The sequence below is a fragment of the Protopterus annectens genome, chromosome 7.part0 (assembly GCF_019279795.1).
Source record: "Protopterus annectens isolate FY-2018-M chromosome 7.part0, PAN1.0, whole genome shotgun sequence".
NCBI lineage: Eukaryota > Metazoa > Chordata > Ceratodontiformes > Protopteridae > Protopterus > Protopterus annectens.
This window is the reverse complement of record NC_056739.1, coordinates 1,530,398,107-1,530,416,589: the sequence shown is the minus strand read 5'-3', so window position 1 is coordinate 1,530,416,589 and position 18,483 is coordinate 1,530,398,107. Positions and strand designations below refer to the sequence as shown.

The window sequence follows — 18,483 nt, the reverse complement described above, 5'->3', positions numbered from 1 at the left end:
AGGCACTGTTGGAATCATAGATGAGGAAGGATATCATTAGCTGCCAAGGCTGCCAAGGAAAAACTCAGCACCAATCTGTCCAGTGTGCTGGAGATCATGAATTTGAGTGGTGCTAACAAAAATTCAGTTTGAATATGTGGTTAACAAGCAATATACATTCTGACCGCAAGCATATCATTTTAATGGTCACATAATTTGCAGGATGATCCTATTCACAAAATAATTTACAGGAAGTGGGTATTGTAAAATTATGCCCAATGCCCTCAGTACTTGATTTCCTGTTAGTTGCCACTCACTCAACATCAAGGTAATGCATTACCAAGTCTGCAATTATGCTTACTCACATCTTTGACGTCATAAACTGAGAAAGGTTACAATTAAGTTAGGAGCAATAAGTGTTGGACAACAGTGGTAATAAGAACTGAAAACTGTACTATAATGATATATTGACTGTGTTTGGTAATTCTTGGGTTAGTTGTTAGGCACTAGATAATACAAATATAAATATTTCTGGGATAACCCATAAAGCTTTAATGAAACAATGAAAATGTACTGTACATTTGTCTTTGTATTCATCATTTGTTTTCTTTTAATTTTTCAGGAGTTGTTTACAATTACAATGAGAATGGAATCCTGAGAGATACTCAGAGTTGGGAGCATTGTGTTAGTGTTCCACTCGTACAACCTGATATGTACAGCTTACTGGATCAGTGGAATAAGTATCTAGAGCAATTTTCTGAATCGGAAACCTGGCTTCCTTACAGGTAGCTAATGCAAAGATGCTCTTACAGAAATGGGATGGAAAGCAGACTCACTTGTTCCATTCCTAGTAAATGTGAATGCCTGCTGTGCAAGGGTCACTTCTGTGACTGATAAGCTGATGCGATTGAAAGTGGTACTTGCCTTGTCTGTCTGTAATGGGAATACTTAAAGTAGAATAAAAGTATAAGCCCTTAGCCTTCTTAAACCTCTAGATCAAGAGGCGGTAAAGTTTAAAAGTGAAAAAAATGGTTATTTTTAGACAGCCTCAGATATGAGATAGACTGAGAAGCTGATGTTGTATATTAAGATCACACATGTACCAAAGAATATTACAAAAAAGATTATTCAGGGCAGGCTGGTGGATTTCCTGAAACTTATTTATCTTACTTATGATCAGCAGGATAGCTTCATGCAGTAGATGCCATATTGATCCATTTTGATCCATTCCTCTGCATGGGCTGCCACTGAAGTGGACATTAGGATTCTTGTTGCTATGGCACATCTGGATATCGAAGCTTGTGACAGTATACCCCATAGAAGTTGGTGTAAAGATTAAAGGATGTGAGAATGGAGTGTAAAATGATGAGGTAGATAGCAAATGGTCTGGCTGGCAGATCAGCAGCTGAGGGTGGCAGGCAGGATGAAGTGTTTTGAAGAACTGAGAATGGTGTTGTTTAGCATAATATTAAATGTAACACAATAGTTGAAGAGGAAAATTGTGCTATTTAACCAGTGTCTTAGTCAGAGATGGAAAATTCAGTTTCCATCAAGGTGGACAGATAAGTGGAAACTGGTATTTTTTGCAGAGAAATGAACTGTTACACACTTTGGGATGTGTGTGTGTGTCTTCGTTTTGCTTTTTCGGTCGCCACAGCCGGAACTGAACTCGTCCCGCTAATGATTAGAGTAGAGTTTGCATGCTGGCTTTGCGAACTCACAACCTTCAACGGCGAACGCATTCACGCGCATGTCGTCACACACACAGTTTTAACTACTGAGAGAGAGAGCCGCCAACGTCTAACTGTGAGGCGACAACGCTACGATCTTTGTAAAAATGTACATGCTCAGAAGTTTGGCTGTATGGTGAAGACTACTAATAAAGGAGAACAATACTGGGATTAAAATCAGTCCTAGGATGAATGGTGCAAATCAGTGTGAAATGGCACTGGTAAAATGATAGCAGAGTGCTTGGATGCATAACTTGCAGTATAGATTCTAGAGATGCTGAAGTTTTCCTTTCATTTTACAGGGCATTGGTAATGCCATAGCTAGAATACTGTGTCCATTTGTAGGCAGTAATAGAAAGTACAGTTGTATGAATCACTTACCATAATAGTAGATCTTCTGAGGAGAAAATCTTGCAGCATTATAACAAATGGGCTCTTGCTTATTGATGTCTGTTATTCAGTAAATCTGATTTTATTTTTTTCCAGATGCCCAATTCTCCTGTGCCATGAGACAGCGTTAGTCTTATGCTGGCACTTTTCTGATGGTGTATGGCACATACTCCATAGAAATCTTGCATTAACCTGTGCTATCTTAAGTAGCTAGAGTGAGAAACATCTGCAGTAGTAACAGCGTGAAACATAACAACTGTAATAGTGCAGACACTGTGGTGAATATTTTACAAGTGTGGAAGGTAAGCTATAGAAGAGGATCCAAACTAATTGAGGATGGAAAATGTTCCCTATATAACTGTATTTTCTTCAGTGAGGACCCTTGGAGTAGTGTAATAAATGTGCAGAACCCCAGCAATACTGTTTTTGTGTTGCATTCTGGGAGGTGGAAATGTTATGAGAATACCCTACAGAAGTTCCCTTTCAAATGCCGTCCTGCTTTTAAACTGGGCTTGATGTACATGGGCAGTTGTCAGTATCACAGCATCATGTATATCCTAAGCTAAAAACCTTTATGAAATATGCCGCTAATGCAGCAGTTATCCTGATTAACCCTTAGCCCCTTATCATGCCTTGTTGTAATCTTTGTAACAGGAAATAATGCAGTTGACAAGCCAGTTTGGCAGGGTTTGCTTAGTTGCCATCAAGTCAAGCTTGCCACATGCTTTGTGCAAAACTAAACTGGGAGATGTGTACAGTTACTGGCTCAGCCATTCTCAGGAGAGAGTAGCTGGTTATGAGTGTACTTCTGAGGCACGTACCTGTAGAGGCCAGGGGAATCAGCCAACCGAGGAGCATTTAGTGCTGTATTCAGAGAGGGAAAACATGACAGCATGGAAACACTTTGGCATGCATCTTCAGGGTAGCAGGCATTGCGACTTTCCAAGATGGCTGCACACTGATCAACAGTTTAACTTCAGCACTCCTAGTATGAAAAAGGAAACTGAAAGACAAGGGCCAGAAACTCTATCACTTTTATTAAATTTGGTTACTGGCTAGAAAATACACTGCCTGGATGCCAACGAAGAAGAAACTGAGAGAGCTGGAAAGAAAATCAACCAGAAAAGGTGAAGACAAAATCCTGAATGGGAAGAATCCTGCAGCTGTTCAGCAAAAAGCAGTTTCAAGCTCCAGCTTTGGTGCAAGACATGGCTTCCAGTAATCTAGAGGAGAAATAAATCAAATGTGCTTATTGCTGATTAAAATAAATGAAACATGGAAGGAGTGTATCAACACAAATAATAAAAGACTAGAAAAATGCAAGACTATTTGATCAGATATTAAGATGAGCTGATAAAACTGCAAACACCAGAGGTTGAAATGAAGAAAAGGCTAGCTGAGTATGAAACTGCTCAAAAAGAGATGTTTCAAAAATGTAAAATTAGAGGACAGAGCACGTAGAGAAAATATGAGATTTTCTGCTATACCAGAGAAGCTAGAAGGAACAAACTGTATTAATTTTATGAAGGCACAAATAAGCAACTGGACTGGTATTCCACAACAGGAATGGGCATACCATGTGTATGCTCCAAGCCTGGTCATGAGAAGGCAGCCAAGACCTGTATTAGTAAAAATGCAAAAGTAACAACAGAAAGAGTTGATCCTGAGAAAAAAATATGGCAAAAGGGCAAAATATTAAAAGTAGGAGCTGGTAGAGTGTGTGTGGAAGTTATTATTCACAGTACATCAGGCAGAAGAGAAACAAATGTATTCCAGCAGTCAGTGAATGTCGAGAGGCAGGTGTGAGATTCAAGCTGCTGTATCCAGCTATCATAAGAATACTTTCCCCTGAAGGATCTAAGTAATTTTTAATGCAGAACAGGCTAAGGAGAAAATGCAAAAGTTTGTCCAACAAAAAGTGAGCCAGCTAGCAAAAGGGGACTCTACATCTCATTCTTCTGATAAAGAAGTGAGTCTTAGCTAGTGAGACCTTTTCAATTGTTCCAAAGGAAAATGCCTGGGAGACAAAGAAAAGTGCAGGAGTTGACTAGAAAAATTGGGAGTACCTTGGAATTGAACTGGAGTCTGGAGCTGAGAGATGGAGATGAACAGGAATATGACCAGCAACAGGGAAATTAGTGAATACATGTGAGACTGCAAAGCATCAGTCACATTTGTGAAATACGGCTATTTAAGAAAAACATGGAAATAGTGGACTTTTGTTAACCTTGTTAACCCTGTTGGGAAGTTAACAGTAAGTAAAATAATTTCTGTTCTTAAAGTATTCCTGTGAAACTTCTTATATAAATTGCATGTTTTATAGTAGAGCATTTTAGTTGTTCTTGTTTGTGATAAAGATACAAAAATAAACAGATGCTTTTTCTTTCTTTCTTTCTTTCTTTCTTTCTTTCTTCTTTTGTAGTATTAAGAAATGTAGGCATTGCAATGCAAAAAGAGAAAAAAGGGCTAGACAAAAGCATGTTTAAGCTAAATGGCTGTAATCTTGGGTTGTTGAGGTGAGGGATGGAATATAAAAGTACACAGATCATAATGTATGTAGAGCTGATATTTTCTCTTGTGTTTGCATAGTTGAATATCTGAATTAAGACCTTTGGCTTAGTTTTATAACAAGTTTTGTATGGAAACCAGTAAATAAGAGAATATTGAATATATTGAATTTTTTTCCTTTAGTAGTAAATGCATAAGCGTGTCTCAAGACGCCTACAGGTGAGGACTATATTTTCTTCCTCTTGCATTTCTGTGGAGATAAGCTGACTATAGGGCAATAAAAAGTCAGAATACTGACTTTTTTCAAGGCTAAAAGTTAATGTTTTATGAAAGCATGCAAGTTGTTTTCCACATCTGGGAGGGGAATAAAGACACCAATTAGTGTAAATAGAAGCAGAGGCAATAGCATGCATCTTAGCATGAATAACCTCAGTGTTAGGTTAATTAAGGCCTGTATTTGCAGCTGTCTGTTTGGGATAATTGTTCCTGTCTGGAGAGTTAAACTTCTTTATTTGAAGATATACATAGTTGTGTGTTTATATTAACAGGTTATGGGAGTGGTCTGTGGTTGTGTTTGCTTTTTGTCTGAGGGTTTTCATTAAACAAAACGTTTGTACAATGTGACATAGGTTCCAAAGTTGATGATAAGAAAAAAACTGTATAAAGGATCAACCTGCCAAACATTAGTGGGTGCAAGTATCACAAAAGCTGGAAACAGCATTTAGAAAAGCTGTCATATATAATATGTGAGAATAAAGACTTATTATTATAATGGCTACACTTTCTGTATTATCTTGGAATGCAAATGGCTTCACAGATATAGATGAAAAGGAAAGAATATTTAATCATATTAAGAAATGCAGAGTGCAGTTAGCAGTGCTACAGAAGACACATTTGGATAGAAGTGAACATGTGAATTTGATAAAGAAAGGCTTTCAGGATGGATATTCAACAGAAATTCAGTAACAAAGGAAAATATGAGTATTTATATTAATTGCTAGATGAGCTCCAATAGTTATAGAGGAGGGAAAGAAGATAATAATGTCAGATTTGTGTTAGTAAGGGGCTACTGGCAAGGGATGAGGTTTACACTGGGCATGTGTTTATATTCTACTTAAAACTGCTATTATAGAGCTTAAAATTGGGAGAAATAATCAGCTTTCAACAGGGAATATTGTTTATAGGTGGGGAATGGAATTTGATTTGCAGCAGTGAGGATATATCTGGGGGGCTAGAAGGGAATATATAACAAGAGGTAGATTTCTGAAAAAAAATATGAAAATATTTGGTATGGAAGACATGGATTCAGTAGTAGGAACTCTGAGAGAATTTACATATTATTCCTCAAGGTACAATAACTGGTCTAGAATAGACAGAAATTATATTTCACAGGAACTTGTGTATTTAATTGAGAATGAGAACTTTGACATACACCCAGTAGCTGCTTCAAATCATGCACCAGTAATTTCTAAGATAAAAATGCAAGGCGATGAAGTAAAGATGAGACACATGCACTTCACCTACCTGTTAAAAAGAGAGGAATTTAAAGAATGGGTAGTGGAAATTATCTGAAAGTTAATAGGGAAGATAGAAAGAGCTCTAAATGTTATAGCTAGAGAGTGGGATAAAATGAAAGTGGAGTTTAAAAACAGGGTAGAAATAATGGAAGAAAAAAGATGTGGTTAAAAAGTAACAATAATTATTTATAGAGGTTGACTAAGATTAAAGTATTTTACAATAAGGGTAATCTCACAGAACAAGAAGAGACACAGTTGCACAGTGCTAAGGAGGAAATAAGGGAGTACCTGAATAATATGCATGAGTTTAGAATGATTGCTGTTAAGCAACTGTTTTTTGATAACTCCAGAGCACAAAAGCTTTTGGTACAAGAATGTGGCCAACAGAAAGTAGAAAGGGTTGTTTTCAGACTTAGGGAGCCTATAGCAAAAAAAATTACCATAGATCCCATGTAGACCTTAGAGATATTTTGGAAATTTTATGAAAATTTATATAAAGCAGAGAAGTGGTGAAATCAAGAAAAATCACAAATATAAATATTTATGGAAGACTTAAATATTCCAAGGTTAGAGGTAGATGAGGCTCGACAATTAACAGTTAATATGGGAGAAGATGAAATAAAAATGGTGAAGTGTAACCAGTCTGCGTGAAAGTCTCCAGGAATAAATAGTATTCCGGTGGACGTTTGGAAGATAGGAGGGAAAAAAGTGATAAAGATCAGGAAGGTTTTGTTTAATAGTATTTTAAAAGGAGGACAATATCCTGGAAAAAAGCTGTGGTGGCTATAATACCTCAAGACTGTAAAAAATCCCTCAGATCCAGCTTTATATAGGCCCATTTCAGTTTTAAACCATGAATATAATGTGTTTATGTCTATAATGGCTAAAATAATGGCAAAGGCGTTGCCAAAAATTGATAGATATGGATCAGCGTGGTTTTGTGGAGGGGAGGCAAACATTTGACAATATTAGTAGAACAATAATGATGCAGAAGAAAGCAGGATGTAAGCAAATACCACTTTTGTTGGTGAGTCTTGATGCAGAGAAAGATTCAGTAGAGTAAGATTGGATTTTATGGTAGGGCAATGGAAACATTCTGTATTTCCTGATTATTAATAAGGTTAATTTGGAGGACATATGAGGGATTAGAGGCAAAAATCAAAGTGGGAGGGTTCCTCTTTGATAAGTTGTGCCTGAACAGAGGAACCAGGCAGGGGTGACCTTTTTCCCTTTTGTTATTTGCTTTATATTTAGAACCATTGGCAAAGAAAATAAGGGACTTAGAAATTCAAGGATATAATTGGTATGGTATTCATGAAAAGTTGGCTTTATTTGCAGATGATATTATTTTGACAGCTCGCCGTGGTTTTGCAGTGGTCAGTGTTGTCGCCTCACAGCAAGAGGCTCTCCGGTTCGATTCTCGGCTGGAGTGCTTTCTGTGTGGAGTCTGCATGTCTTCCCCGCGAGTGATGGAACTTTAAAAAGACATACAGATAGGTGCGTGAAGGCGTGTGTGCCTTCTCTGAAGGTTCGGTGCCGGGTTGGCAACTTGACACCGTAAAAATTCACTGCCAATCATAAGCGGACCAGAGATCTGCTGTGGTGACCCCTAACCGGGAAAAGCCAAAAGCCTTTTTTATTATTTTGCACCTGACAGAACCTGAAAAGGATAGCTTAGTGTTGTGGAACATTCAGAGACAGTTCTGGATTTTTTCGAGATATAAATTATTGAAGATAAAATAGAGGCTACAGCTATAAAATATGTACCCGTACATGAATTGGTTCAGCAATATCCATATTTATGAGGACATAATAAACTGAAGTATTTAGGAGTATGGGTTAAAAAGGATTCTGTTATGGCAGCTAAGTATATGTGGAAAGAACCTAAACAAAGGATAATACAAAAACAGAAAAACTAGAAGCTCTTGTTTATTGATATGGATGCCAAGATATAAGCAGTGAAAATGTTTTTTTAGTTCCTTTAGTTTTATGTACAGGTTAAGCATATTTTTATCAACAAGAGGAGAAGTTGTGGACAATAATTAATAAAGAGTGGAAAGAATTTATCTGTGAGGGGAAGAGGGCAAGGATCAAGTGCGATAAGCTTATTCTTCCAGCAGAGTAATGTGGTTTAGGATTACCTGATTTGAAGGCATATTTTGGAGCTACATAGTTCAAGCTCATTTACATAAGACAAGCAGAAAGCTATAATTCAGAATGGAAAGGGTTGATGAAACAGGCAGGAAATTCAGGATATAGGAGAGAGTGGCTTTTGAATGCTGATCCTTAAGGAGAATAATGACAGCCATACTAAATATTATATTATATTATATTATTTGAACCAAGAAAGGCAGAACAACAAAAAACAAACTGTTGAAAAGGAACCCCAACGGCTTCAGGCAGGATGCTTCCTGCCTGAAGCCGTTGGGGTTCCTTTTCAATATATTATATTATTTCACAGATGCATATACTTTATGGTTAAGAAAGAAGCAGCATTATTTTCATCCTACAGCTTTCATATATCCCTTATCTGTTATATGTTGGCAGTTATGCATTAGGCCAGGATTCAGAAACAGTCTGTTCATGAGTGGTAAAGCTGCAGCTAAAAAAGCTTATTAGCAGGCTTACAGAAACCAGTGATTCAGAGACACATTAGCCACAGTGAGGAAAAACCTCATTATCTAATTTGCATGTACCTGAATCACTCAGCGATCACCACACGTGCTTACAAGCACTTTTATGTTTCCATTGTGGTAATCACTCTTGGTGGCTCATGCATCAAGTTAACACCAACACCCCCTCATTTAATCCCAAACACACATACATACACATACTAGAGCATACCACTATACCTCTTACTTGTCCCTGAGTTTACAGAATGTCCCTGATTTGTCTTTGTCCCTTGTAAATCACAAATGATTACAGTCATTCAGTAATACCAAACATTAGAGTTTCATTTTCTTTATTGTAATAAATGCATCCAGCTCTACTAACTGTTTAAGTGGGTTACAGTAATATGTAGGAAGACTTCAAGATGTCATCTAGTGTTGCTCCCGGATATGTCCTGATGTCATCAGCATTGTCCCTGTTTGTCATAGACCATTACAGTCATAAATGCCAAACATTAGAGCGGCATACTTTCATATATTTTTTGTGATCCTAATATGTTTTGCGCTTTAAAACCTGAGTTCTATTAACTTTATAAGTGGATTAGAGTGATATTAAAGAGCATCCCTGGTGTATGGTGATCCCCCTAGTATTACAAGAATTATTCACTGATCAAAGGGAGTTTAGAGGTGTAGAAGCCATTTCCTCCACATCCTCACTGTACATCAAGCACACACCCCAGCCTGATCACATAGACAGACAGACAGACAGACACACACACACACACACACACACACACACACACACACACACACACACACACACACACACACACTATATTAATATTCAGATTTAACAGTACAAACATTTGTTTGTGCTGTCATTTAGTTAAATAAGTCTGGCTCTTGGTGACCTCGAGGTCTTAAGCACACCAGGCCTGTCAGTCAACAACTGCTTTTTTAAGGTATTGCAAATTCATATTCATTACATCAGTAATGGTATCTATTCAGCTTATCCTATGCTTCCCATGTCTTCACATTATGTAGACAAAGTGTTTGAGTCATGGTTTTACTATCAGACCTAACAGTGAACAGTCTGGGTTTACTTCCCTCAGTATTGGTTGATTTGTTCTTGCATTTCATATAATTCTCAGAAGTTTTCTCCAGCGCAACAGTTCAAAAGCATCAACTTGTAGAACTGCCTTGCTTTCTGTGTTATCAAGAGAATGTTGTCAGTTTGATCTCTGCTGCCGCTTCCTCTCTTAAAACCAGATTGTACTACCGGTATCTTTCAGTCCATATATTGCTGGAGTCTTGCTTGATTGATCTTACGCGTTACCTTTCTAGCATGTGAAATAAGTGTAATTTCTTTTGATAATCGGAGCACAGTTTTATCATTGCATATTTTAGATTTGGGGTGTAAACAGAATCTTTTCATTCCAATGGTCAGCGCTGCACTTTCCAAATTTACAGACAACTTGGAAGCAACAGTTTAACAGCATGATTTTGAATGATCTTCAATAGTTTATTTAACTTTTTTCTCTGGGATATGTGGCAAGGAACATACTTTTTGTCAGGGTCCTTCTTATGTAGATTTTCTGTGTTTTCTTACAACCACTTCTTAATAGCTTCTCCTTCTGCTAGGTCACTCCTGTCTTTGTACTTTTATCTTGCCCATGTTTATCAGTTTTAGTAACATTTGTTATAGTAAAGAAGATTAACCCTAAAGTAGCTGATTTTCACTGCAATATAAAGGAAAACTTTACAAACATTTATAATTCTCATTAACTCTACAGCTGCTGTAGAGAACCTTTAATGCCTTTCTTCTGTACTCATCTTGAAGATAAGCATTTAAAATGAAGTAAGATTTGGAAACTCCATGTAGCCATAGTAAAAGAAAAATAAAACAAATGCAAAATGCCAGCTAACAAATCATGTATCTATTATTTATGATGAGACTAAAAACTACCTAATTATCTTTTCCAGAGCCAATGAAACAGATACTTTCTAAAAAACTTGCCCTCTAATGTCAGTATTGCCAATCACACAGTTTATCTATCCACTTCTTATAAACCCATAGAAATATTGCAGCTTTAGGAAGGAGCAAAAGACTACATCTTCTGTTTCCAGTGAATTAACTACTCTTTAGAATTAAGGCAAACATACAAAACTTAGAAATAGACAGCAAGGAAAACACACCACTAGACATATACACAGTTTACCTCAACATCACAAAATATTAAAGGGGGCCCAGCAATTCATATTAATTTAGCAAATGCCATAGATAGTCAGTATTCGTCTTCATAAAGGTAACACTGGGATAGTCATGGACAACCAAAAGCTTGTTCCATCAAAACATCTAATGCTTCACCAGCCTAATCTCACCTTCAAAGATGTGACAGTATCTCACTTATTTTCATCAGATTCTTTCCGTGTTCAAATTCAAGAAAAATCAAGAAACCCATAGTATTAAGCTTCCCATGATGATTCAGTTTAATTAATGTTATCAGCAGAGAAAATATAAATGAGTTTAGTAATAAATCTTTCTATCATGCTCATATCAGCAGTGTAAACTCCTGTACTGCATTTTCAAATTCAACAATTTATCATCTTCAAGCAGAAGGCCATAAGGCATTTAAAATATACAGTGACAGTATTGTAATTAAATCAGAAACAATTTTCACAATAGTGGGAGAACAAAATAAAGAACTGGAGCATAAATTCTTCTTGAAATATTTGATAAATACTTCCAAAACACAAGACATTTTATAAGCAAGTGGTTTCATCTTTCATTGAAGACTTCATCAGACTGTTAAATATCATTAAACACAGTTTATATGCCAGTGAAAAGCATCTATTGAAATCATGTGACACATCACCATAAAACATAAAATATTTTTAAGAAACTACATATTAAGTAATTGGCAGAGTTAAATATCAGTTAAACTTGAATTTATATATGGACATTAATTTAAAACATCTACTATTTCTTGTCCTTCTTAAAATAGTTGTAAATTGATAGCCTATTTAAATCTGAGTGTTTACTGGCATTTAGCTTTAATTCCTACAGAAATTCTTTGTATTTCAATTCATTTTTCCTGTTGCCTCCCCTTTATACGATCTGTAACAGTGAAAATAAAACGTTTAATATTAGAACATGGAACTGAATGTTTATAAAGTGCATTCACCAAACTTGTATTCCTCATGGAATACCAATAAATTCTGATTTTTTGTTTTCTGTTGGTTTTCCCAATATACAAGTGTTCATGTGTCAATATATGTCAGCCTGACTGTTAAAGGTTTATTCTACTGAATCTATTTTTTAATTAACTTCATCTATTTTAGATACAGTTCTGGTATTGTGATTTTTACTTGCTGCAGATCTTTTTTCAATTGACATTTTCTATCTAGAATTTTTGGAAGTGCTTATTTTGAATTTGTTTAAAGGAAAGAAAGAAAAATTGTCCAGGAAGCCACAGATCTTGAGTTTTGATGAAAATACATTATAGTTGAGGTCTTAGAATATTGTATTTTCCCTGACTAGCTTCTTTCCTGTCATATCATTCCTATGATGCAGAGTATCTAAAAGAAGATACGCACAGGTCAGACATCTCGGGTGGAATCCAAGTTAGCTTATAGCGCTGATGTAATTGGTATAAGTTTCTTTATACAGTTATTTTGATGTGTGCTTTGAAGCCCATTTGATCATATACCATTGTCAGGGGCCAAGTTGGATAGGTAGAATTAAATGGATATAGGTAGAAGTTAGAAGAACAATTCAGCATTCAGTTAGAAAGTATTGTTCTGCACAGAGGGAGAAATGGATCTGAAACAGATTATCAGAGGCAGTGATACAAATTAAATCAGAGAAAGTAGTTCAAAGATGTTTAGGACTTGGTAGAAGGAAGGGGTCAGTAATAAGTGAGGGACAGCAGAATAGTTATGTGCCACTGTGTTATTTAGCCTCAGTGGATAGTAGGTGTTCTTCCTTCAACAGCTATATACAGTTATACAGTGAAACCTGTTATATCGCCATATGACCAGTTGCCCTTTTAGTTCAGTAGTGTACTGGAGAAAGATGAAGGAAATTTTATTTTAGTAATGGTCAGAATAATATCCTATACTCATGCTGTATCTGTTGGGCGGCCACGGTGGTGCAGCGGTTAGCGTTGCCACCTCACAGCAAGAGGTTCTCTGGTTCGATCTTTGGCTGGGGTGCCTTCTGTGCAGAGTCTGCATGTCCTCCCTGTGGTGGCATGGGTTTCCTCCAGGTGCTCCTGTTTCCTCCCACATTCCAAAGACATGCTGTAGGTGGATTGGACACTCTAAATTGGCCCTAGGTATGAGTGTGTGTGCCTTTTGTGTAAGGTTGGGTGCCGGGCTGGCAACTCGACACTGTAAAACTCCACTGCCAATCATGAGTGGACAGGTGATCCACTATGGCGTCCCCTAACGGGGAAAAGCCGAAAGAAGAAGAAGACTCATGCTGTATCTGTTCTGTTATACTGTATATTTTAATTTTTAATCAAGTTGATTTACAAATTTCCTGTATTATATAACTATATAACATATTGTGGATTCATTCTTCTTAGTTGAGGTTGACAGCTTATCTTTCCTCACATTTAGTGTCCTTTTCAATTGACATTCAATCAGGTGGGCCTCTTGTATATTCTTCTTTAACAGTATGAAGATTTTTTTGAATGGAGAATCAGTCTTGGATATAAATTGTTTAGAGGCACTGGATGTTTCTTTTTTTTTTTGTCTGTTGATAACATGCAGATGAGGACTGTGAAGAATTTTAAGGTTTTAGCTTGGAATTAAGAAAAATGGACATGATAGAAGTTGCTTTATTGCAGTAAAGAATACTTTTATCACTAAATCGCCGAAGATAAAATTCTCATTTTACACTGATCACTGTAATCATTCATTCCACTGTTGACTACAATAAAGTTTATTCCTGTTTGCTTGCCTGTTACTTTTGTGTAGCAACTTGCTGCCGCTTTGTACACAATCCCATTGCTAGTTGAACTTTGTCAGCTGTTAAAATGTCACAAAGGTGAACATACTGTGTGCCTAAAAGCAAGCTAAAAGAAAAAAAAATGTCCTCGTTGGTTCACAATTTTGATTGTCAATGTTATGATGTACTGGTCTTCAAGAAGCTTGATTGCCATAATTTCATGTTAATATTTTTGTGTTTTAACTCTTTTATTGTAACTTTCCAAAAACATTGCAAGAAAGGGGAAGGAAAATACACATGATAAAGTAGGAAAGTAGGACCTGCAGACAGGATAGATTTGGATATAATATACAAACACACACACACACATACACACACACACTATATATATATATATATATATATATATATATATATATATATATATATGTGTGTGTGTGTGTGTGTGGCTGTATTTACCTACATACATATATACATATATATGACAAAACAAGGGGTAAAAACAGCACATACAAGTTAAGTACTGTAATTCCCTTTTTATAGCTATGTAGGATCTTATCTAAGATTAAAATATCTTGTACATGCTTGGCTTTAAACAAGTTCAGGCAGTTCCCAGTTTTCAACATAATACATAATAAGATTGTGTTGCTTCATCCCATCGCACAAAAACCTTTTGTATCCAGGCCACACTAACTAATTTAATTTTTACAGTTATTAGGATATAGATGACTTTTTTTAAACACTTTTATTGAACTATCACTTAAGATGTAGGCAGACATACATTTATATAAAAGAAAACAAACCATGTCAAAATGTTCACAAACTTATACACCACATATATTCTTTCATACAATTACATTCCTTCCTACTCTATTGATAAAAATAGGTTCCTCTCCCACCATTTTTTAATGTCACGATTCACCCGAAGAATACTCCAGTTCTTTTTAATGATGTTCTTGATACCGCCTGAAAAAGAACTGTATAGGATAACACATGCCCTTTCATAGTTTTTGTGTTTCATAGTAGTTTGGCGATTGTCATGAATAGGAAGGCCCACCCCTAATAGAGGTGCATATCTTTTATCCCACTCATCATAAACAGTCTGTATGATGTCGTCGACCAACAGTTAGCCTGAAGTTAAGATCGTTAGAATTGACACCTTTATGTAGAGGTAATGTGTAACTCTGCTTTCAGATTTTGGGAACTTGGGATTCAGTTATGGGCGTGTTGAAGAGTATGGAGGCTGGGATGGCTAGAGCATCTGCAGTGAGTTTAATGAATTCACCTGGAAAATTGTTGGCTGTTGTTGTAATGTGTTTGGTTTAAGCTTAAGAAAGAATTTTTGATGGTTGTGGTTGAGGTTGGTTGTAATGAGAAAGCAACCCTGTACTTGAGTTGTTTCAAATGAGGGAAGCAGCTGCATTGATAAAGTGGGAGTTAAAAGATAAGGATGTGTTAGAGTGAGTCATTGGGCCTAGGTTTAGGTTGGGGTTCATAGACATGTACAATCACCCGGGCCTTTATAAGCCTAGACATGCAACCCAATCCAGTTGTGTTCCCATGTAACATAGGCTTCTGTTTGGGGGGGGGGTATGTTACTTAGGGAATATTTACTGTCAACCTCTGTCTGTCAGCGACATGGGAGCAAGACCGGGGGTGAATTTTCGATTTCCTATCCAATGTTCAAGGTTATGTTTAAATAGGGTTAGGGATGGACACTGCTTCACATGGATGGGGAGCCTATTCCTCCGTGTGGGGATCCTTTGAGACACTTGTCTGTCTCACCAGTATTTTCTATTTATGTTGCAAGCAAAGTTTAAATCATTTGGATCTAGTTTTTATGGTGCTGTTAATTTTGTGGAAGTGCAAAAGGTCCATCAGTGCTGGATATGAGGATGCCTTATATGCCAGGCATAAATTTTCTCTCAGTAACCTGTAGAAGACTTAGTATAGATATAGGGCTTTAAAAGCAATCTGCATAGGACAATCTGCTTATTCCCTTGATCCTCTTGGTGAGGAACCTCTGTGGGCATTCCAACTGTTACGTATTTGGTCAGGTGCATGCGGAAAGGGGCATTTTACTTGGTTATGGATCTGAGAAGGCTGAGTGAAGTGGTACTATAACTTCCTTGGACCTCGATGCCACACCCTTACTTATAAGCTGGGCAACAGAGAATGATTTTCTTACTACCTTGGCTACATGTCAAAGGCCAGATTACTACATATGTTCCCAGATCCCTTACTACCAGGTCAATTCTTAGTGGTGTTTTATCAGTGTAGTAATAAACCTGGGCTGAACATTTTCCCAATAGGCACTGTAATGCACTTCATAGCATTGAGTTTTAATCCATGGCTTTGATGTCAATCATTTGTCTATGCTAGACCCTCTTGCAGGTTGTTAGTGTCATGGGGGCATCTATGATAGCTCCCAATTTGCAATCATCTGCAAACTTGGTGAGCCAGAGGCTTTTGACATTAGCCTTGACTTCCAAGAAGTAGATGCCAAACAGGCGCAGGCCAATCACTGAACCGTGAGACACTCCACTGGTGACCGGCCTCTTGGTGGCTGACTTCTTGGGTCCTATATGTGGGCCAGCTTACAATCCAGTGAGTTATATAAGGATTTATGCTTGGTTCTGTGAGTTTGTTAACAGTACCTGAGTGGGGTATTGTACTGAATGCCTTAGCCAGGTGTAGGTAGGTGGTATGCAGTTTTCCCTTCTTCCATTTCCTCGGTGACCTTCTCAAAGAATCTGATTAAGTAGGCACGGCCTTCTTTTGACAAAACCAAACTGGGATAGGTCCAGTGTCTATAGATTGCCAGTGTGTTTGTTACTAATAATGAGTATAGCAACAATATAGAGAACAACAGCAGCAACAACCATGCAATTCTTCTCAATAAAAACGACTCAAAAATAGAACAACACTTATAATGTCCACATAAAAATGTGGTTTAATAAGTGCACTCAGTAGGTAAGCGCTTTCACTTAATAGCTTCATCAGACCTTATAACAAACTGAGCACAAAACATTTAAAAAGATAGAGCATCCAGTCAATTTGCGAATATATATCTATATATATTCGATATATATATATAAATATATCGAATTAGACATTCTAAAGATGTACCTATCTTTCCAAAATTTATATGTCCCTGCATCTATAACATAAAAATTAAAAACACTAGACGTATAAATGCATCCTTAAATTACTGGTTCCTAGAACTAGTCTATAAACAATACATCTGAGTTAAGCAATGCTTACCATTACCTCAGCCTATCATACTCACATAAAATAAACAAAGTAATAAAGCAGTCACATAAAAACACTGCCTAACAGGGCTTTGCCCTTGAGCTAAACCCTATTGCCTAATTATGAACTACACAATGTGCACAAAATTTGATGCATTCTATCAAGCATTTCAGGAAACAATCATTCTCTCTTAAGAGCAATATACACATGCATCTATCAAATGGGAACAAACCACAATACAAAGAACACATCTATATGGCATTTGTTTATTTTATGTGAGTATGATGGGTACATCTTTAGAATGTCTAATTTGATGTACCAGATTCAGTGTATTGCGTACAGTGTTTATTTGAGCTATGGGGCTGTAATGCACCTTTCACTGTTTTAAAGAGTTGCAGATTTTGTTTAGACGTGATCTGCTCTTGCATTGTTTATATATTAAGCAGAACATAATAGATGTATAGTTCATGCTTTAGATGTAAATATGATCCCTCTTTTGCTTGTTATTGATTTTTGATTTTAAACGTGCATAAACCATGGATTGATGTTTGAGCATTTACAATATTTAAGTTTGGAAGCAAACTAATTTTAAAGTATTTGTTATATTATATTAGTATGGTGTGTGCCTCTATTATGTTTATTTGATATAAGGCTTTTACCATGTTTATCCACTAGAGGCTCTGTAATAAAGTAGTGGGATCAGTCAGGATGTGATGTCATAGTCAAAGCAAATTGATTGGATGCTCTATCTTTTTAAATGTTTTGTGCTCAGTTTGCTATAAGGTCTGATGAACCTATTAAGTGAAAGCGCTTACTTACTGAGTGCACTTATTAAACCAGATTTTTACATGGACATTATAAGTGTTGTTCTATTTTTTGAATCGTTTTCATTGAGAAGAATTGCATGGTTGTTGCTGCTGTTGTTCTCTATATTGTTGCTATACTCGTTATTTTTAACAGTGCAGCATTTACCTTGTGGAGTGTTGGCGTGGACTCATTTAATAATAATTAATTCCATGGATTTGCATATTAGACTACTCAGACTAATGGGTTTTTAGTTCCCGGGGGTGGTTAATAGTCCACACTTGTGAAGAGGGATGACAGTTGCAGTCCTCCATTCACGTTGTATGCAGTCTGTTGGGAGGCTATAGTTGAAAAGTGACTTAAGTGGTCCTGACAGGTCACTTTTCGAGCTATTTATGAGGCAACCTGGATATTGTTTGGGCCCATTGAGGGTGGTGATTTGCCAGGGTTTAAGAGATGATGAACTGTAATTTCATCAGGGATAGATAGATAGATAGATAGATAGATAGATAGATAGATAGATAGATAGATAGATAGATACTTTGTAGTATCCTGTTGCTTAACCAGTGTTTTACCATTTTAATTATTTAATTACATTTGGATTTACATATAAAGCTTTCAGTTTGCCAGTTAGTTCCCACATCAGAAATAGTGTCAAATGGCTTAGCAAGGTCAAGATAAGTGGCATTCACTCTCAGTCCTTCATCAAGTATTGCTGCTACCTTTTCAGAGAATACCAC

At 36.7% G+C, this 18,483-nt stretch overlaps 1 protein-coding gene across 2 annotated transcripts in view; it reads left to right on the top strand.

The window, feature by feature from the left end:
- MKRN2OS (MKRN2 opposite strand) overlaps positions 1–18,483 on the top strand; it is a 275,687-nt gene that overhangs the window by 219,100 nt on the left and 38,104 nt on the right. For both annotated transcript variants that reach the window (XM_044078070.1, XM_044078069.1), the window contains one exon: positions 602–764. In XM_044078070.1, coding sequence (XP_043934005.1) covers positions 602–764 — 163 coding nt within the window. The remainder of the gene's footprint in view (positions 1–601; positions 765–18,483) is intronic.